The 22,249-nt window shown below is 38.4% G+C and overlaps 1 protein-coding gene across 1 annotated transcript; it reads right to left on the minus strand.

Moving 5' to 3' along the window:
- Positions 1-2,425: 2,425 nt before the first annotated feature.
- Positions 2,426-3,370, minus strand: LOC131408837 (olfactory receptor 5P76-like). Its single transcript, XM_058545898.1, has one exon. The coding sequence runs from the start codon at positions 3,368-3,370 to the stop codon at positions 2,426-2,428; it is 945 nt and encodes a 314-aa protein (XP_058401881.1).
- Between the last annotated feature and the right edge of the window lie 18,879 nt (positions 3,371-22,249).

Below are 22,249 nucleotides of genomic sequence, written 5' to 3' on the forward strand. Positions count from 1 at the left end.
TCAATATCAGTCTTAGCAGCATATTTTCAAGTACCATGTCTGACTGGGCAAGGGAAACAATAGAAAAAATAAACAAATGGGACTACATCAAACTAAAAAGCTTCTGCACAGCAAAGGAAACCATCAACAAAATGAAATGACATCCTAACAATTGGAAGAAGATATTTGCAAACCATATATCTGATAAGGGGTTAATATCCCAAATATATAAAGAACACATACACCTCAACAACAAAAAAATTTACCACCCAATTAAAAAATGAGCAAAAGATCTGGACAGACATTTCCACAAAGAAAATATACACATGGCCAAGAAGCACATAAAAGGATGTTCAATATCATTAACTATCAGGGAAATGCAAATCAAAAGTATAATGAGATATTCACCTCACTCGTGTCTGGATGGCTATAATTAACAAGACAGGAAACCACAAGCGTTAGAGAGGATGTAGAGAGAAGGGAACTCTCATATACCACTGGTGGGAGTGCACACTGGTGTAGCCATTATGGAAAACAGTATGGAGATTCCTTAAAAAATTAAGAATAGAACTACTATATGATCCAACTATTCCACTGCTGGATGTTTATCCAAAGAACATGAAAACATGAATGCATGAAGATACATGCACCCCTATGTTCTTTGCAGCGTTATTCACAATAGCCAAGACTTGCAAGCAACCTAAGTGACCATCAAGGGATGAATGGATAAAGAAGATGTGGTATACGTACACAATGGAATACTACTCAGTCATAAGAAATGATGAAATCTAGCCATTTGTCACAACATGGATGGACTTTGAGGGTATTATGCTAAGAAAAATAAGTTAGAGAGAGAAAGTCAAATACCATATGAGCTCACGCATAAGTGGAAGATAAAAGCAACAACAAACAATCACATGGAGACAGATATTGGATTGGTGGTTACCATAGGGGAAGGGATGAGGGAGGAGGGTGAAAGGGGTGATTAGGCACATGTGTGTGGTGATGGATTGTCATTAGTCTTTGGGTGGTGAACATGATGTAATCCACACAGAAATTGAAATATAATGATGTACACCTGAAATTTATATAGTGTTATAAACCAATGTTATTGCAATAAAAAATAAAGTAAGCAAATAAATAAATAAAAATAAAATAAAATTCAGTGAAAACAAAAGAAGGTAGGCATATACACGGGGAAAAAGAAAGAAATTTCTCTCAGATTTCTAAATCGATACATTGATTGAATGATGGGGCCTCTTACTGGGATATGAAACATTGGAGGGGAACAAGTTGGCAGTGGAAGAAGATAATTACTTTATTTTGAGATAATTTGTGCTTGAGATACATTAGACGAAAATATTTTTGTCTAAACCATCAAGTAATGTAGTCATCAGAATAAGGGTAAATTAAGTTTCACCGAGGAAACGCCATCCAATTTCCTCCAACTTCCTTAACAGGATATGACTCTGACTATGAACAAATCACTCCAAGAGTTTGTTCCACCAAGTCCCTGAGGAGTTTAGGAATCCTGCTCATTCCCACAGAGAAGTCACCTGTTTTAACCTGACAGAAGACTTCATGGGTTGGCCAGGGGCATCTCATCCTGTTCTTTCATGGGGTCCCCTATAACTAGGCTGGAGCCAGAGACCAGGAACACAGGACAGCATTTATGGGTCCAAAATGCTCATTGCCAGCAGATAACCTTACTGCGAGAAGAATGTCCTCAGTCATCATAGTGTCTGGCTCCACTTGGTCATTTCTCCTCAGAACGTACTCAGTCATAACTATAATTATCATGCTTTTTTCAGGAAAAGATACAGTTAAATATGGACAACATATTAAGGGTTTAGTGGTACAATAACCTTAACTTACAGCAGAGCACACCTTTTGAAACATAGGAATAAAATTTTAAAATGACTGGGGCCGGCCCGGTGGCGCAAGCGGTTAAGTGCGCGCGCTCCGCTGCGGCGGCCCGGGGTTCGCTGGTTCGGATCCCGGGCGTGCACCGACGCACTGCTTGGTAAGCCATGCTGTGGCGGCGTCCCATATAAAGTGGAGGAAGATAGGCACTGATGTTAGCCCAGGGCCGTCTTCCTCAGCTAAAAATGAGGAGGATTGGCGGATGTTAGCTCAGGGCTGATCTCCTCACAAAAAAAAAAAAAAAAATTTAAAAATGACTTTTAGCAGATTAAGTATTTTCTATGCTAAACAGTGAGTTACTAATTATAAACTTGTTTTAATTTTATTTAATTTTATTCATTATCGCCCCCTAATTTACAATTTGATATTAGAATATCCACCCCCTACCTTTACTAAAAAGCTCCACACTAGCAAATAAAATGACATATGGACTGATATATTTAGACCACAGATACTCAATTTCCTTTTATTATTATATTCATGGCATGTTATTATGTCAAATTCTACAAAATAACAGGCTTCACTAAGAAAATATTTTTCTAGCAAGCTCTCTCTTCAGAGCCCCCTTAATTTCATTGTTCCTGAGACTGTAGATGAGGGGGTTCAACATGGGGATCACCACCATGTAGAACACGGACACCACTTTGTTCTGGTCAGTTGAGTAGTAGGATTTGGGCATCACATAAATGAATGTGATGGTCCCATAGTACAGAGTGACCGCTGCGAGGTGTGAGGCACAGGTGGAGACGGCCTTCTGGCACCCATCAGTGGAGCGCATCTTCAGGATGGTGATGAGGATGTAGATGTAGGAAACGGCTATGACAAACACTGTGACCACAATGATGAAGCCAACCATAAATGAGGGGAGAATTGCAGAGATACTCATATCAGAACAGGAGAGTTCAACTAAAGGGGCAAAATCACAGAAAAAATGATTGACCCTATTTGGTCCACAGAAGACTAAACAATAGACACATATAGTAAAAGAGAAAGCATTGTATAAACCACCTACATAAGCCAATACAAGTAATTGAACACAGACTTGTGTGGACATTTTGGTGGAATAAAGCAATGGGCTGCAGATTGCCATAAAGCGATCATATGCCATGGCAGCCAGAAGGAAGCACTCAGTTGCCCCAAAGAAAGCAACAGAACCAAGCTGAGTGGCACATCCAAAATAGGAGATGGTGTTTTTCTCCACCAGGAAGTTTACAAGCATATTGGGTGTGACGGAAGATGAATAACCTATGTCAGCAAAAGCCAAGTGGCTCAGAAAAAAATACATAGGATGATGGAGCTGAGAAGAGATTCTGATAAGAATGATTGTGCTGAGATTGCCAAATATAGTCACCAGGTAGATACAAAGGATGATCATGAAGATAATGACTTGAAAGATCGGGTCGTCAGTTAAGCCCAATAAAATAAACCCTGTCACTTCAGTGTGGTTCCCCTCCACCAGAGCATCCATGACACAATGTAGCTGTTACAAAAACGAACCTGTGATGAAACATTAAAGAAGTTGTAAATTTGGTGGTTTTATTTTCATTAATACACAGGGAGGTTATTAAAACAAATAAATTGTTCAAGCTTAATTTGAATTGTTTTTTACTTCAGAGTCTAGAGTTCATATATGTATGTGTAATAAATCTTCTATATTTTAAAAATTGTTTTTAGCAGAAACACTAGAAAACCTACTTCAAATAATGTATATCTTTCCCTTTATATTATATATATATATTTATGAAACGTACTTAAATTGGCTTTAAATATAAAGATGAAAAAACATAAGCATTATGAGAATAACAAACAGGAATGGTATGTATAACAAAAACGATAAAAGTGTACGAATAAATGATTACGTAATGGAGACTTGAGTAATTAACTGTTGTTACATGCTTACAAAAGGATATGAAGGATGAAGGATATAAAGGATATAAAAGGATGAAGAGTTTTATATTTAAAGGAAATATTTTAATTTCCATGAAACAATACTAGGTAATTTTATTTATAAATGAAGAAACTGACTTTGACAATGTTAAGTAATTTATCAAAATATACATAGCAAATGGTGGAATCAAGATGTGAGCCCCAAGCAATTGGAATTCACTCCACTCACTTAGTAACTTTCTATAAATGAAATTAAGTAATACTTACCATGAAGTCAAGTCTCTTGGAAATGAGTGGATAATAAATACCCTTTCTACTTTTTGACAGCTATGTAGAAACGAAGTGCCTAGTTAACCACAAAGTTCACAATTTCTATTAGTAAAACAAGAGCATATTTTAAAAGGAGAAGCAAAATTTTCCTAACAGGACGAAGAAGAAAGAGAAAGGAATTTCAAATTAAGGTTATAAATGAAGTCACCGATTATAACTTTATTATAGATTTTTAATATTTACAATTAAAATATTTTTTTGTTAAGTAGTTTGGATATCAGTCTAATTACTATGCAAAATGTCATATGTTTAATATCTAGGACATAATTAAACTGCTCTTATTCAAATAAATCAAATCATTTCCTAATGTAAGAATGTTTCTAATTGGAGTATTACAGAATAATATATTAGTTTCAACATAATACACAGCTGAATACATTTCCAGCTTAAAAAGCTAAGTTTACCCAGGTTCACCCAGCGAGTAACCAGGTTAAACCTCATGTCAAAGTGTTCTGACTTTATATTCCCGACTTTGTCCAAAGTATCCACTTGCCTGTAAACCAAAGCATTCAGAACAATAAACAAAGAAAGTCTTTCTGTAAGATATTTACTAAGAGTAAGTCCCCAAAGCATCTCAAAGCTACTGAAATTATTACGATTACAGCTGAGTGCCAAGTTTAGATAGTGTTGAAGGACTATGTGAGTTTCTGGTCTTATGGGTGGAAAAATGAAGAACCCTGGTATCTTGAATTACGCTTCTTTATACACACTAAATAGACTGGAAATTTAGGCTAATTCAGCTAGGGTTATTCGCCAGCTGACACTGGATTACATCTGCCTTGTTTCTCAACTAAGGCTGTGAGTACAGACACAACTTTAGAGAATAAAGTGTTCCCAAATGGTAAATGAAAATCAATACATCAGATTAATTCACAAAAGCCAAAATCTTACCTCCAGAAATAAGTATTCATTCCTTGCAGAGATAAATCCAAAGTCATTGTTGTTATATAGTGGACAAGCTATCTTACTATTGTTTGCCTTTGAGGATAAATCTCTGAAGATTCTAGAGATTCGAATGTGAATTCAAAAGTACCAGGGATCATTATAACATTCTCAAGTGAATATTGAGCAGTTCACTTCACACAAACATAACTAATCTTTAAGGGTTCTGTCAATTCTCAAGTGATCAGTTTGTTTTTCTTTTTACCTATGTTGATAGACTTTCATTTGATAATTATTGGGAGTATAATATAATCTCATGGCTAAGTATTGGTTCTAAGTTTACTTTCATACTTCAGGTTAAGGAATACTAAACTTCAAATATAAAAGAGTAACCTTAGCTTCATTCATTCTACATGTGTTCATTTCATAAGATTTTTATGCAATATACATAAGGCACTCCATTAGGTGCTTTGGGAAATAGAGTGGAGTGCCATGTAAAGTTGACTTTTAAATGACACAATTATTTAAGACATATATATTTTTTCTAGCAAAAAGTACAAATGAATGAATATCTCTAAACTTCTATAGATAGAGAACTGTAAAGCAAAAAAGAGGTTTCAATGACTTCCAGATCAGACTTAGTCTACATGCTACAAAGGGACGATTACTGGCTAGTGGCTTATTTGACTAGATGGATGATGGTAGAACAGCTATCTTCACCCTGAAGAGAATCTAATCCTCTTGCTAATTCTAACTATAGAAAGTCTTTCTCATCCTCCTGATGCTCCCCTTTATGGATTTTGCGCTAATGATACCGACCAAATTTCATTCAGACCTTACACTTTGCCAAGCACAGCACTTAACACTTTACTGACATTTTCTCATTTAATTCTCACAATAATTTGGTGAGCTAAGTATTCTTATTATCCTAATTATACAGAGAGAGGGAACTGAGGCTTACTTCAGGATACTTGTCCAAATGTGTTCAACTGGCTAAATTAAAGCCAGGTTTAAAATTCATGTCAGAGTGAATGCTGGAATATGTACTCCTCACCACTGCTGTCTTCTAGTCAAATTCTAGACTTAAGACCTAAGGGATGATCACTGGTTCCCAATTAGTCCCTGATTCACAGTTTCCTCTCCCCACCCTCAAACCTCTGCCTAATTCCCTGAAACCTAGTAGGCCTACAGTCTGGCCCTAAGCACCAGGCAAGTATTCAGGATCCTAATTTCCTCTCATATACTCACCAGTGTCCAACTTCTATTGATCTTACCTCCTACCTTCCTACCAAATGAGTCCACTTCTCTCCATCTCAACACAGCCATAGTTGTCCTAATTGATTTTCCTATATGCATTTTTGGCCTTCCACACAATAGCCAGACAGAGTTATTTATTAAAAGAATTTAGTAATATTTTTAGCACTATCAAATAATTACATGCACTTAGTTAAAATGGCTCATAAGAGAAAACAATGGTCGTTTGCCCCATCTTTCACAAATCCAAAGTCCAACTCCCCATAAAAACGGCTTTTGACTCTTTAAAATATTTCAGGATTGAAATACATCAGTATCTGTAAATAATTTGCTTCACTAAAGAAAAATTGGAATTTCTTTCTGTGTTCCTGCTATTTTTCCCCTATATTTACTTTGAACATAATTGATACAAGGAGAAAACCAGTGGTTTTTCCAAGTCTGAGAGGATCAGTACAGATTTTATATTTGTTGAGTTTATTATAACAAGGTCAAAACAGAAAATCAATGGGTTAAATATCAAAAAAGAGAATAAATTTAATTCCATACTTTATGGTAAAGATAAAATAAAAATTATCTCACAGCTAACAAGCAATAGAATATGGTGGTATCAAGTTTGAAAGTTATATAACAATAAACAAGTAGAGTTAAAGTGGAATCTCACGTGCAAGTTTATTACAAATAAGCAAGTCAACTTTATTCTAGTAGAGAATAAATATAAATCTTACCCACTAAAAAAGTTTTTAGTTTTTTTAAATAATTATTGTATATCTATTTTCAAACATTTTATTAATATCTATATAACAAAATGTCATGGCTAGCTCAGTTCATTGTCATCTCAAAGTATATTACTAAATATCAGTTTCTTAGTGCTTCAAGTTTCCAGATATTACTGTAAGTCCTTTGGCTGTAACTTTAGTTTTAATCAAGGATAAATAAAATAACTTGGACTTTAAAATTTACACTTCTACAGCTTATACCATTCTTATTGATCCAGTATTTTTACGTAATCATCGACTGTCATTCTGTACACCTCCACTATTCACATTAATACACACAAATTCACTCATGTATATGCCACTTGTTCAGTGTTGCAGTTATAATGTGGATAGATAAATTAAATTTTACAATATTCAAATAACCCAAAAGAAGGCAAGAAGGGGAAGAGAGGAACAAAACACAGCCTGACAAAGGGCATCTATGGAAAACATTCAACTAACATGCTTAATGGTAAAAAATTAAATGCTTTTCCCCCTTACATTCAGAAACAGGAAGGCCCACTCACACCACATCTATGCAGCTTTTTACTAAAAGTTCTAGGCTTTGCAATAGGCAAAAGTTATAAAATCTAGAGCGATGAGACAGGAAGAAGCAAAATTATCTCTGTTTGCAGATAGCACACCTGTTTACATGGATTTGGAGACACTTCTACAATATACACTAGAACTAAATGACAAGGTTGCAGAATGTATGGCTAAAACATAAGAAATGAATTATATTTTAGATAGCTGGAGCAAATGATTGAAAATGAGAAAAGAAAAATCCATGCACAACAGATCAAAAACCACAAAATGCTTAGGAATATATTCATGAAAACTCACACAAGAACTCCTCTAAAAATTATCAAACCCCAATGAGAGAAAATGAAGATCTAAATAAATGCAGAAAGATATACATGTTCGTGGATTAGAAGGCATAATATTATTGAAATGCCAATTCTTCAAAAATTGACTTATATAATCAATGACACACCCATCAAAATTATTTTAGTAACTTTTGTAGAGATTGATAAACTGAAGCTAAAATTTACATGGATGTGAATGCTGGCTGTAATAAGAAAAACAATTTTAGAAAGGAAGAACAAAGTTGGGGTATCTGCAATACATGAGTTCAAGACATCATAAACCTGTATTAATCAAGATAGTGTGGTATTGGTGAAAGGATAGGCATACAGTTCAAAGGAGCAGAAAAGACAGTCCAAAAATAGACAAAAATATATATGTTTAGACAAATGCTAAAGGTAACTCAATGAGGAAAGAAAGTGTTTTCCACAAACATTACTGGAACAACTGGATATCCCTATGGAAAAAAATAACACAAAACCTTACTTACACTATATATGAAAGTCAAGTCAAAATGTATTATAGCTATAAATGCAAAAGATAAAACAACAAAATTTCTAGAGGTAAATATGGGAGAAAATTGTCATATTTGGCAAAGATTTCTCAGGCATTATGCAACAAGCACAAACGAAAACATTTAAAAGTAAAGATACATTGGTTTTTATGAACTGAATGTTTGTTTACCAAAAATTTCATATGTTGAACTCCTAATGTGATAGTATTTGGATGGGAGTTTGGGAGGTATTTAGGGTTAAATGAGGTCATGAAGGTGGGGCCCTGGTCTGATGGGATTAGGGCCCTTATAAGAAGAAGCACCAGAGAGCTTGCTTCCTCTCTCTCTAGGTGCAGTCACTGAAGAAAGGTCACGTGAGCACACAGTGGATGGCAGCTGCCTAAAAGCCAGGAATGAGGCCTCAACAGAAACAAACCTGATATACAAATTATGAATGAATCTCAAAATAATTATGCTCAAAGAAAGAAGTCTCATGAAATAGTGTGCATTCTATATCATTCTCATTTTATAGAATTCTAGATAAAACACACTAATCTATATTGTTCAAAACCAAATCAGTAGTTGCCTGGGGCCAGAGTCAGAGACAAGAATGGATTGCACAGGGGCATAAGGAATCATTGTGAGGTGATTGAAATGCTCTTTTGCTTGACTGGGGCTGTGGTTTCATGATTTTATACAGCAGACACAATTGATGAAATTGTGCACTTTATGTGCATGTGTTTATTGTACTTGAAGTTTATTGTACTTCAAAAAATTTTAAAAAAACAAAAAACATCTGCATGGTGACATCAGCAATATGGCAACGTAGGAAGCCCTGGGCCTTCCTTACCCCTACAAAACCACAAATTCGGTAACAATTCTCAGACAAATTATCTTTGTTAAAAAGCAGAAACTAAATGAAAGATTCCTTCGCTCTAGGAGAATGCAAAACCAGACTCACAGAAGCTGGTAAGGAGATTCAAAACACCCTCTCACCAGAGATCCTGCCCCCAGCACAGCACCATCCTATCAGGAAGAGACCCCCAAGCTCCCTGCATAAGGGAAGATGTTGGTTCATGCATCCAGTGGCCCAAGTTTTCCAAGAGAGCTCCACAGAGGACTGGCTTCTGTTTTGCCAGTCTTGGAGTTCTGCTAAGTCAGGTAGAGTCTAGCCACCCAGCAGAGAACAGAGGAAGCGGCTTGGGTTGGTAGACACCATTGATCCTTTCCTCTGTTCAACACAGATGTAGGGGACAAAAACCACAGCTGCCTGCTTTCCTGAGGAGGAAAGAATTGCTAAGGGGCCCCAGAATCTCAGGCCAGACTATTGGTGGTGTAGGGAGATCAAGGAATTTTGGGGTTACATTGTCCACATGGTTTAGTGGATGTGAAGTGGTGTATCATAGTGGTTTTGAATTTCATTTCTCTGACGTCTAATAATGTGCAGCATGTTGTCATATATTATTTGGTTTTGTGTATATCTAATTTGGATAAAAGTCTAAGTCCTTTTGCTATGTTTTTTTTTGAAAAGGAAAATGTGAGCCTTATTATGGAAATAATATTAGGTATAAGACAAACTTTTTTGCTTCTATTTTTTAAAATTATTTTTTGAGGTCATATTGGCTTACAACATTGTGTAAATTTCAGGTGTACATCATTATGTTTCAGTTTCTGTGCAGATTGAATCTTGTTCCCCAACAACAATCCAGTTTTTATCTGTCACCATACGTATGTGCCCCTTTACCTCTTTCACCCTTCCCCAACTCCCTTCTCCTCTGGAAACCACTAATCTGTCCCTTGTCTATGTATTTGTTTGTTTATGTTCCACATATGAGTGAAATAATACAATACTTGTCTTTCTCTATCTGTCTCCTTTCGCTTGGCATAATATCATCAAGGTCCATCCATGTTGTGGCAAATGGGATGATTTTGCCTTTCCCTACCATGTGGGTGAGTAGTATTCCATTGTGTTATATATGTGTATATATATATACTGCATCTTTATCCATTCATCAGTTGATGGCTCCTTGGGTTGCTTCCATGTCTTGGCTATTCTGAATAATGCGTTGATGAACATGCGGGTGCATATATCTTTTTGAATTATTGATTTCATATTTCATGTTCTTTGGATAAATACCCAGTAGTGGAATAGCTGAATCATATGGTAATTCAATTTTTAATTTTTTGAGAAATCTCCATACTGTTTTCCATAGTGGCTGCACCAATTTGCATTCCCATCAACAGTGTCTGAGGGTTCCCTTTTCTCCACATCCTCTCCAACACTTATTATTTCTGCTTTTGTTAATTATAGCCATTCTTACAGGTGTGAGGTGATATCTCATTGTAGTTTTGATTTGCATTTCCCTAATAACTAGTGATGTTGCATATCTTTTCATGCACCTATTCGCCATCTGTATATCTTCTTTGGAAAGGTATTTGTATCCTTTGATCATTTTTTTCATCAGGTTGCTTGTTTTTTGTTATTGAGTTGTATATGTTCTTTATGTATTTTGGAAATTAACCCCTTGTCAGACACATGATTTGCAAATATTTTCTCCCACTTGGTGGGTTGTCTTTTAATTTTACGCATGGTTTCCTTTGCCACGCAGAAACTTTTTGGTCTGAGGTAGTGTCATGTGTTTCTTTTTTCTTTTGTTTCCCTTGCCAGAGGAGACATGATATTTGAAAAGATACTGCCAAGATCGATGTCAGAATGTACTGACTGTATTTTCATCTAAGAATTTGATGGTGTCAGGTCTAACATTCAAGTCTTTGATCCATTTTGAGTTACTTTTTGTGTATGGTGTAAGATAATGATCTACTTTCATTATTTTGCATGTGTCTGTCCAGTTTTCCAAAAACCATTTATTGAAGAGACTTTCCTTTCTCCATTGTATGTTCTTGGCTCCTTTGTCAAAGAGTAACTGTCCACAGATGTGTGATTTTATTTTTGGGCTTTCAATTCTGTTACATTGATCTGTGTGTCTGTTTTTCTGCCAGTACCATGCTGTTTTGGTTACTGTAGCTTTGTAGTATATTTTGAATTCAGGGAGTGTGATACCTTCAACTTTGTTCTTTTTTCTCAGGCTTGTTTTGGCTATTCATGGTCTTTTGTTGTTCTGTATAAATTTTAGGATTTTTTGTTCTATTTCCATGAAGAATGTCATTGAGATTCTGATTGGGATTGCATTGAATCTGTAGATTGCTTTAGGTGATATGGACATTTTAACTATGTTTACTCTTCCAATCCATGATCATGGAATAGCTTTCTATTTCTTTATATATTCTTCAATTTCTTTCAATAATGTCTTACAGTTTTCAGTGTCTAGGTCTTTCACCTCCTTAGTTAAATATAATCCTAGATATTTTGTTCTTTTTCTTGTGATTGTAAGTGGAATTGTATTCTTGATTTCTCTTTCTGCTAGATTGTTACTAGTTGTTATGAGAGGTTCGGGGGATTTGATCGGAGACATAAAAGAAACTTTCCACTCCAAACAAGTGGACTGAAGGTATATTTTATTATATAGAGGATAGTAAAGGCGATAGTCTGCAAACAGATCCAAATAGGTCAAATAATAAAAGGGAAAAACACCAGCTTGATTGGAAAGGGAAACACCAGATCGATTGAGATAGCGACAGATTTGAATAGGTCATATAATAAGAGGGAAAAACATCGGATCGATTGGAAAGGGAAACACCAGATCAACTGAAGGAAAATGACACAAGTCAACTGGAAAGAGAAACACCAGGTTGACCGAAAAGAGGACACCTCAGTTCAGTTACTCACAACATGCACGCCCCAATGCCGGGGAGAGTCCCTTCAATTGACACGGCTGGGCGGGAATTCGATCATCAGAGGTCCTGGGTTGGGTGGCCCCTCCACAGGTGAGACTCTCACCAGGCCTTAGTTTCCAGCAGTTTATATAAGCAGTTACAGAGTTTACAGAGCAAGCATTCAATGTTCTCACGCACAAATGATTATCAGTGTCATACGTGCACTGAGCCTCCTGGCTATTGTCCCAGCCCGGCAGTTGTGTACGTGCATTGTTTTCCCTGATTATCATCCTAGCCCGACACAGATGGCCAGTCTGCCCCAGGTCGTGACGCCCAAAGGACCTTGAAATTTTTACAAATTGCAACTATCTCTGTGCGAGAAAGGCCAGTTCCCAGGAAAAAGGACAGTTCCCACCACACAGAAAGCAGCTTTATATTTCTTTGTGTGCTGGTGGCTGTAGGTTAATGGAACGGCCAAACATGGCTGTACTCATGTCAAGACACTAGTGTATAGGGGCCGGCCCCATGGCTTAGTGGTTAAGTGCGTGTGCTCCACTACTCGTGGCCCGGGTTCGGATCCTGGGCGTGCACCAATGCACCGTTTCTCTGGCCAAGCTGAGGCGGCGTCCCACGTACAGCAACCAGAAGGATGTGCAACTATAACATACAACTATCTTCTGGGGCTTTGGAGAAAAAAAGGAGGAGGATTGGCAATAGATGTGAGCTCAGAGCCGGTCTTCCTCAGCAAAAAGAGGAGGATTGGCATGGATGTTAGCTTAGGGTTGATCTTCCTCACACACACACAAAAAAAGACACTAGTGTATAGAAATGCCACTGATTTTTGTATGTTGATTTTGTACCATGCTAATTCACTGTATTCGTTGATTATTCCTAATAGTTTTTGGTGGCTTCTTCAGGGTTTTCTATATAGAAAATCATGTCATCCACAAATAGTGACCATTTTAATTCTTCCTTTCCAATTTGAATCCCTTTTATTTCTTTTTCTTGTCTAGTTGCTCTGGTTAAAACTTCCAGTACTATGTTGAATAAGAGTGGGTGTCCTTGTCTTGTTCCTGTTCTCAGAGAAATAGCTTTCAGTTTTTTCCCATTAAGTATGATGTTGTCTGGGAGTTTGTCATATATGGCCTGTATTATGTTGAGGTACTTTCTTTCTATACCCATTTTATTCAGAGTTTTTATCATAAATGGATATCAGATTTTGTCAAATGCTTTCTCTGCATCTATTGAGATGATCATGTGATTTTTATTCTTCATTTTGTTAATATGGTGAATCACATTGATTGATTTGTAGATGTTGAACCATCCCTGCATCCCTGGAATAAATTCCACTTGAGTGTGGTGTATGATCCTCTTAATGTGTTGTTGTATTTGATTTGCTAATATTTTGTTGAGGACTTTTGCATCTATATTCATCAGCAATATTGGCCTGCGATTTTCCTTCTTTGTGTTGTCCTTATCTGATTTTCATATCAGAGTAGTGTTTGCCTTGTCACCTGTGTTAGGAAGTGTTCCATCCTCTTCATTTTTTGGAAGAGTTTGAGAAGGATACGTATTAAGTCTTCTTTGAATGTTTGGTAGAATTCACCCGAGAAGCTGTCTGGTCCTGGACTTTTGTTTTTTGGGAAGTTTTTGATTACTGTTTCAATCTATTTACTTGTGATTCATCTATTCAGATTCTCTATTTCTTCTTGATTCAGTTTTGGAAGGTTGTATGATTCTAAGAATTTATCCATTTATTCTAGGTTATTCAATTTATTAGCATATAGCTTTTCATAATATTCTCCAATAATCCTTTGTATTTCTGTGCTGTCTGTTGTAATTTCTCCTCTTTCTTTTCTGATTTTATTTATTTGAGTCTTCTGTCTTTTTTTCTTAGTGATTCTGGCTAATGGTTTCCCAATTTTTTTTATATTCTCAAAGAACCAGTTCTCAGTTTCATTGATCTTTTCTATTGTTTTTTTTCAGTCTCTATTTCATTTATTTCTCCTCTGATTTTTATTATTTCCTTCATTCTACTGACTTTAGGCTTTGTTTTTTCTTTTTCTAATTCCCTAAAGTGCACTTAGGTATTTTTTTATTTGAGATTTTTCTTGATTTTTGAGGTAGACCTATATTGCTATAAATTTCCCTCTTAGTACAGCTTTTGCTGCATACTATAAGTTTCAGTATGTTGTGTTTTCATTTTCATTTATCTGCAGGTATTTTTTTATTTCTCATTTGATTTCTTCATTGATCCAATAGTTGTTTTTTATCGTGTTACTTAGTCTCCACATATTTGTGACTTTTATAGCTTTTTTCTTGTAGTCAATTTCTCATTTCATACCACTGTGGTCAGAAAAGATGCTTGATATGATTTTCATCTTCTTAAATTTATTGAGGCTTGCTATGTTTCCCAACATGTGGTCTACCTTTGAGAGTGTTCCATGTGCACTTGAGAAGATGTGTATTCTGCTGTTTTTGGATGGAATGTTCTATATATATCTATTAAGTCCATCTGGTATACTGTTTCATTTAAGGCCACTCTTTCCTTGTTGGTTTTCTGTCTGGATAATCTATCCACTAACATAGTGGAGTGTTAAGGTCCCCTACTCTTATTGTGTTGTTGTCATTTTCTCCCTTTTGGTCTGTTAACAGTTGCTTTATATACTTTGGTAGTCCTGTGTTAGGTGCATATATATTAATAAGTGTTATGTCTTCTTAGCAGAATGTCCCTTTTATCATTATATAGTGCCCATCTTTATCTCTTGTTATGTTTTCTATCTTGAAGTCTCTTTTGTCTCCTATAAGTATGGCTACACCCACTTTGTTTTGCTTGCCATTTGCTTGGAGTATCATCTTCCATCCCTTCATTCTGAGCCTATGTTTGTCTTTAGAGCCGTGGTATGTTTCCTGGTAGGAGGATACTGTTATGTCTTATTTTTTAATCCATCCAGCCACTCTGTGTCTTTTGATTGGTGAATTCAATACATTTACATTTGGAGTGATTATTGATATATGAGGGCTTAATACCACCATTTTATTTTTCTTTTCTGGTGGTTCTAATATTTCCATTGTTTATTTTTCCTTGTATTTCTGTCTGCTATTTCAGTTTGGTAGTTTTCTGTGATGTTCTTCTCAATTTTCTCTTTATTTATGATTTGTGACTCTGCTCTGAATTTTTGTTTTGTGGTTACCATGAGGTTTGTATAAAAGATCTCATAGATGAGATAGTGCTTTTTCTGATAACCTCTCATCTCCGTTAGCCTATGCAGGTTCTGTCCCTTTCCTTTCCCCCTTCTACGTTTTTGTTGTCACAAATTATTCTTTTTTGTGTTGTGAGTTTGTTACCAAATTGAAATGGTTATAGCTATTTTTGATGCTTTCTTTCTCTTTATCCTTTATGGTGTAAGTGTTTACCAACCTATTCTGATGTGGAGCTGCAATGTTCTGATTCTGTCTATTTATCTCCTTGCTCAAAGCTTTGTAAATCTTTGCCTTTTTGTGTCAAGTAAGAGGATTCCTTTCAACATTTCTTGTAAGGCAGGTCTAGTGGCAATGAATTCCCTCAGCATTTGCTTGTCTGGGAAAGCTTTTATTTCTCCATCATATCTGAAGGATAATTTTGCTGAATAGAGTATTCTTCGCTGATAGTTTTTGTCTTTCAGTATTTTGAATACATCATTCCACTCTATCCTAGCCTGTAGAGTTTCTCCTGAGAAATCTCTGAAAGCCTGATGGGAGTTCATTTGCAGGTTATTTTCTTCTGTATTGCCACCCTTAATATTTTTTCTTTTTCATTGGCTTTTGCTAGTTTTAATAGTATATGCCTTGGAGAAGGTCTTTTTGCATTGAGGTAATTAGGAGTTCTATTAGCTTCATGTAATACATGTCCAGTTTATTCCCCAGGTTTGGGAAGTTCTCAGCTATTATCTCTTTGAATAAGGTCTCTGCTCCTTTCTCCCTCTCTTCTCCTTCTGGGATACCTATAACCCTTTTGTTACTTTTCCTAGTTGAGTGGGATATTTCTCAAAGAATTTCTTCATTAGTTCTTTCTCTTCATCCAACTGAATCATTTCTAGTTTTCTGTCTTCAAGCTCACTAATTCTCTCCTCCATGTGGTCTGCTCTATTTTTGTGTGTGTGTGTGAAGAAGATCAGCTCTGAACTAACATCCATGCTAATCTTCCTCTTTTTGCTGAGGAAGACTGGCTCTGAGCTAACATCTATTGCCAATCCTCCTCCTTTTTTTTCCCCTAAAGCCCCAGTAGATAGTTGTATGTCATAGTTGCACATCCTTCTAGTTTCTGCATGTGGGATGCAGCCTCAGCATGGCCAGAAAAGCGATGCCTCAGTGCGCGCCTGGATCCGAACCTGGGCCACCAGTAGCGGAGTGTGTGTGCCTAACCACTAAGCCATGGGGCCAGCCCCAGTCTGCTCTATTTTTCATGCTTTCTACATTATTGTTCATCCCATTAATTGTGCCTTTCAACTCCAGAATTTCTGTGTGTGTTTTTTTTTTAGAGTTTCAATCTCTCTGGTGAAGTACTCTCTCTGTTCATTAATTTTATTTCTGAGCTCATGGATCTGTCTTTCTGAGTTTTCTTGTAATATGTTGAGTTCCTTTATGACAGCTTCTTTGAATTCTCTGCCAGTTAGACTATAATCTTCTGTGACTTCAAGTTTGGTTTCTGGAGAGTGGTCATTGTCTTTTTGTTCTGCTCTGTTACAGTAGTTCTTCATGGTGTCTGATGAATTGATCCTCTGCCAGCACATTTGTGTAGTAACCACCTTTCTTATTTGGGCACAGCTTTGGTTACTTTAGTTCTGAGCTGGTTCTGATTGTATTTGAGATCCTGGACTTTTCACCTTCCACTATCTCTGCCAGATGCGTCATCAGTGCCCTCCTTGTGGTGCTTGTGCCTCTAGAGTTACTGCTACCTTACTACTTATGATGTCACTACAGTTTCAGGTGTTTGCACCAGGATCACCAGGCTGGAAGTACTTATGTTGCTTCTTGGGTCACCTGGGTCTCATATGCCTCTACTGGCTCTCCATGGGCTCTCCACAGGCTCAGATGGTGCTACCTCATGGACCGCTTGTGCTGCTGCTGCTGCTGGGTTGTCTGGGGGTGCTGGTTGCACTGTTGTCAGGGGTGCTGGGTTCCTGGGTTTTGCTGTTACTGCCAAGGGCCTGGGGACTCAGGGAATTTCATGCAGCCCCTGCTGCTGGTTGAGCTGGTGTTGGTGGTGCCACCATTGGGACTAGGTCACTGGTTCTGCTGTCATTCCTGATGCCTCTGTTCACGTGTCCCACTTGCCATTACTAGAGGGGAGCAGGAGCTGAGCAGAGAGAGGTTTTTGTTGTTGCTCACTCTGCAGCCTCTAGTTTCTGGTGCTAGCGAGTGTGTTTTGAAAACTGAGGTCAAGGCACCCCTCCCCCCCAGCCGGGAAAATCCAATTATCTGTACTATTCCCACTGTTGAAAAGACCTGGCCACCGCCAATGGAGGGGAAGGTAGTGTATGTGTAGTGTAGGAGGGGAAGATCTACTGGGACAAGGGCAGGGAGCAAGCTACACCTGTTTTTTCTGCCCTTGCTATGACCACTCATAGGCATGCAGGCCAGTTCTGCTGGAGATGAGCAGAGAGAAAGCCACACCTGTTTTTTTCTCTGCCCTGGCCACAACCGCTGGCAGCCATGTGGGCTTGATCTACTGGGAGACAGCCATGGAGCAAGCTGCACCTGGGTTTTTCAGCCCCCACAGTGAATACTCACAGGCATTTGGGTCACTGTGAGGATCTACACCCTGGATTGCTGCTGCCAGGGGAGTGGGGGCTGCCTGCTAGTTAGAATGCCTCACGGGGGTCCAGTCCACGCACCTTCAGATGTATAGATGCAAGGATCTCTTAGGGATCCTGTTGTGTTGTGTAGGGAATTCTCTGTTGGTCAATAGATGTCTGATTGGATGTAACTTACAGGGAATAGAGAAAGACGACATTCACTCCACCATGACCCTGACATCACTCTTGCCCATTTTTTAATTGGTTTATTTGTATTGAATTGCAAGTACTCTATATAATTCTAGATGCAAGTCCCTAATCAGACATATATGTGCAAATATTTTCTCCTATTTTGTGTGTTATTTCATCACTTTCTTGATAGTTTCCTTTGGAGCCCAAAAGTTTTAACCTTAATGAAATCTGATTTATCTAGTTTTTCTTTTCTTTTTTGCCCATGCTTTTGATGTCATAATGAAGGATCCATTACTAAATCCAAGATCACAAAAACTTACCTCTATGCTTTCTTCTAAGAGTTTTATAGTATATTAGCTCTTATGGCAGGTTTTTTATCTATTTGGATTATTTTTTGTAATGGTGTGAGGTAAGGGTCCAGCTTTCTTCTTCTGAACGTGGATATTCAATTGACTCAGCACCATTTTACTGAAAGGACAATTCTTTACCCATTGAAAGTTCTTGAGGGAGGCGGAGTCAAGATGGCGGCGTAAGCAAACTCGGAACTCACCTCCTCCTGTGGACACAGCCAATTTACAACTACTCGTGGAAAAATTACCCCTGAGACAGAACTGAAAACTGGATAAGGGGAACTCCTGCAACAACGGACAATCCTAACTGAGGTGGAAGAGGCAGAGACTCCCTTCTGGAGAGGAAAAACACCGCCTTCACAAGCCGCCAGCTTCACGGCCGCCCGGGAGCAGCACACAGGTACGCAGCCCTCCCTGGAGGCCTGGGGCCCTGAGCCAGGAGTGCCCCCGCTGTGAGCATTTTGTGGACCCAGCACAATCGAGGTGAGTGGCATAATATCTGATTTTGCCTGCTACTAAAGCATTGGGGAGTATCCCCAGAAAACCCGGTTCAAAAAGAAACTAAAACTGGCTCTTAAAGGGCCCGTGTGCAAACTCACCCATTTCAGAAAGCATCCTAAAATCACCAGAAGAAAGGTGCACAGTACTTTGGTGACAAGAGACTCACCTACTAGGCCCTGAGTGCATCTCAGTGAGGGGTGAGACCTCTCCAGGGACTGGGACATTGGCGGCGGCCATTGTTGTGGCCTGGTGTGAGCGTGCTGACACAGATGCCATTGGAGGTCTCCCTGAGGCCTGCTAGCCCAGGTCTGCCCCACCCGCTAGAGCACCAATTTAATCCCGCTCAGCCAGGGCAGGCAGCCCACCCTAGAGACTGGATCCACCCAATAGCAAGCCCTTAGGCAACATGTGAGTCTGCATAGATTGGTGACTGGATTCTCTGCAGCCTGGCAACTGAGCCGACTTGAGTGGGGCAGGGTGTGCACAAGGAGCGGTTGGAGAGTGTGGGGTGGTGGCGGAGTGTGTGGGGCTCCCGCCGTGGAGAGACTGGGTCTGCTTGGGGAGGTCGGGGCACGCACACGGGGCGGGACTGTGTTGACTGTGTGTGTGGACCTGTGGGCGGCAGGGCTTGTCAGCTGCAGAAGACTTGTGCTTCTCAAAGACCCAGATAGGGGGTTTGCCCCACCTTCCAAAGCCTGAAACAATTGGGTGCTCCTGTGCCTGAGGCCAACCCCACCCAGCTGCAATCCTCAGAGAGCTGACAAGAGACCTAATAGGCTAGAGGCTTACAGCAATTGTAAGGCCCTGAGCCTAACAACCTGCCACGCTGGGGGCCTACTGACTTAAAAGAAATATTGCAACACAAATGTGGTATTAGAACTTGCAGCCAACTCTGCTGGGGCTTCTCACACCTGATAAAGAGACTGAAGGTCCCACAACAACTACAAGCAGCTGAGCATTACAACAGCAGGCCAGGAGCATAACTCAGGCTCCCTGGGCATCTACAGGGAGAGCAAACAGACCACAGCAGAAGGACACACGTAGCCCACATAAGGGTCACCCCTGGAACATTGAGGACTGAGGGAAGCACACTGGAAGCCTCCTAAGGCATCACTTACATACGGTCACCTATCCAAGAGCAGGAGACGTAGCTGACCTACCTAATATGTAGACACAAGCACAGGGAAAGAGGCAAAATGAGGAGGTGAAAGAATACATTCCAAGTAAGAGAACAGGACAAACGCCAGAAAAGGAACTAAGTGAAACAGAAATGAGCTTCCTACCCGACAGAGAGTTCAAACTAAGAGTGTTAAGGATGCTCACTGATCTCGGGAGAAGAATAGATGAACTCAGTGAGAATGTCAACAAAGAAATGGAAGATATAAAAAAGAACCAATCAGAAATGAAGAATACAATACTGGAAATGAAAAATTCATTAGAGGGACTCAAAAGCAGAGTAGAGGATACAGAAGAACGGATCTGTGAACTGGACGAAAGACTAGAAGAAATTACCCAAGGTGAACAGGTAAAAGAGAAAAGAAAAAGAGTGAGGACAGTCTAAGGGACCTCTGGGACAACATCAAGCGCACTAACATCCGTGGTATAAGTGTCCCAGAAGGAGAAGAGCAAGACAAGGGGGCAGAGAATCTATTTCAAGAAATAATAGATGAAAACTTCCCTAACCTAAGGAAGGACACAGACATCCAGTACAGGAAGCACAGAGAGCCCCAAACAAGGTAAACCCAAAGAGGCCCACACCAAGACACATCATAATCAAAATGTCCAGAATTAAAGATAAAGAGAGAATCCTAAAAGCCACAAGAGAATGTCAAGTTACATACAAAGGAAACCTCATAAGGCTATCAGCTGACTTCTCAGCAGAAACCTTACAGGCTAGAAGAGAATGGCACGATATATTTAAAGTGCTAAAAGGAAAAAACTTACAGCCAAGAATACTTTACCCAGCAAGGTTATCATTCAAAATGGAAGGAGAGATCAAAATTTTCCCAGATAAGCAAAAATTAAAGGAGTTTGTCACCAAGAAACCAGTGCTACAAGAAATGTTAAAGGGACTGATTTAAGGGGAAAAGAGAAGACCACAAATAGGAAAAATTATCTATTTCCATGAAAAGAACGTAATGGATACAAATGCACAAAAAAGAGGTTAGATATGATATCAAAAACATAAAAGGAGGGAGGAGGGGAGTTAAAGAGTACATCTTTCAGACAGAGGTCAAACTAAAGTGACCATCAATTCTGTATAGAAGAAGAAAGGAACAGAGAAGGACTGCTAAAACACTGAGAGAAAAAAAAAAATTAAAACATGGCAGTAAGTACATACTTATCAATAGCTACTTTAAACGTCAATGGAATAAATGCTCCAATTAAAAGACATAGGGTGGCTGACTGGATAAAAAAATAAGACCCATATATATGCTACATACAAGAGACACACTTCAGACCTAAAGACACTCACAAACTGAAAGTGAAGGGATGGAAAAAGATACTCCATGCAAATGGCAATGAAAAGAAAGTTGGGGTAGCAGTACTCATATCAGACAAAATAGACTTTAAAACAAAAACTGTAAAAAGAGACAAAGAAGGGCATTACATAATGATCAAGGAAACAATCCAACAAGAGGATATAACACTTGTAAATACCTACACACCAATGTAGGTGCACCTAAATATACAAAGCAATTATTAACAGACATAAAAACAGAAATAGACAGTAACACAATAATAGTAGGGGCCTTTAACACTCCACTTACACCAACGGATAGATCATCCAAACAGAAGATCAATAAGGAAACATTGGCCTTAAACGACACACTAGAACAGATGGACGTAGTAGATATATACAGAGCATTCCATCCAAAAACCGAAGAATACACGTTCTTTTCAAATGCACATGGAACATTCTCCAGGATTGATCACATATTAGGCCACAAAACAAGTCTCCATAAATTTAAGAAAATTGAAATAATACCAAGCATCTTTTCTGACCACAACGGTATGAAACTAGAAATCAACTATAGGAAGAAAATCAGAAAAGCCACAAATACGTGGAGATTAAACAAAATGCTACTGAACAACGACTGGGTTAACGAAAAAATGAAAGAAGAAATCAAAAAATACCTGGAGACAAATGAAAATGAAAATACGACATGCCAGAATTTATGGGATACAGCAAAAGCAGTTCTAAGAGGGAAGTTTATAGTGATACAGGCCTATCTCCACAAACAAGAAAAATCTCAAATAAACAATCTAACAAGGCACCAAAAGGAA

Source organism: Diceros bicornis, chromosome 7 (genome assembly GCF_020826845.1).
Source record: "Diceros bicornis minor isolate mBicDic1 chromosome 7, mDicBic1.mat.cur, whole genome shotgun sequence".
NCBI classification, from domain to species: domain Eukaryota; kingdom Metazoa; phylum Chordata; class Mammalia; order Perissodactyla; family Rhinocerotidae; genus Diceros; species Diceros bicornis.

Bases quoted from the DNA above. Each gene is read 5' to 3' on its own strand.
- LOC131408837 (XM_058545898.1), bottom strand. From the start codon at position 3,370: ATGGATGCTCTGGTGGAGGGGAACCACACTGAAGTGACAGGGTTTATT.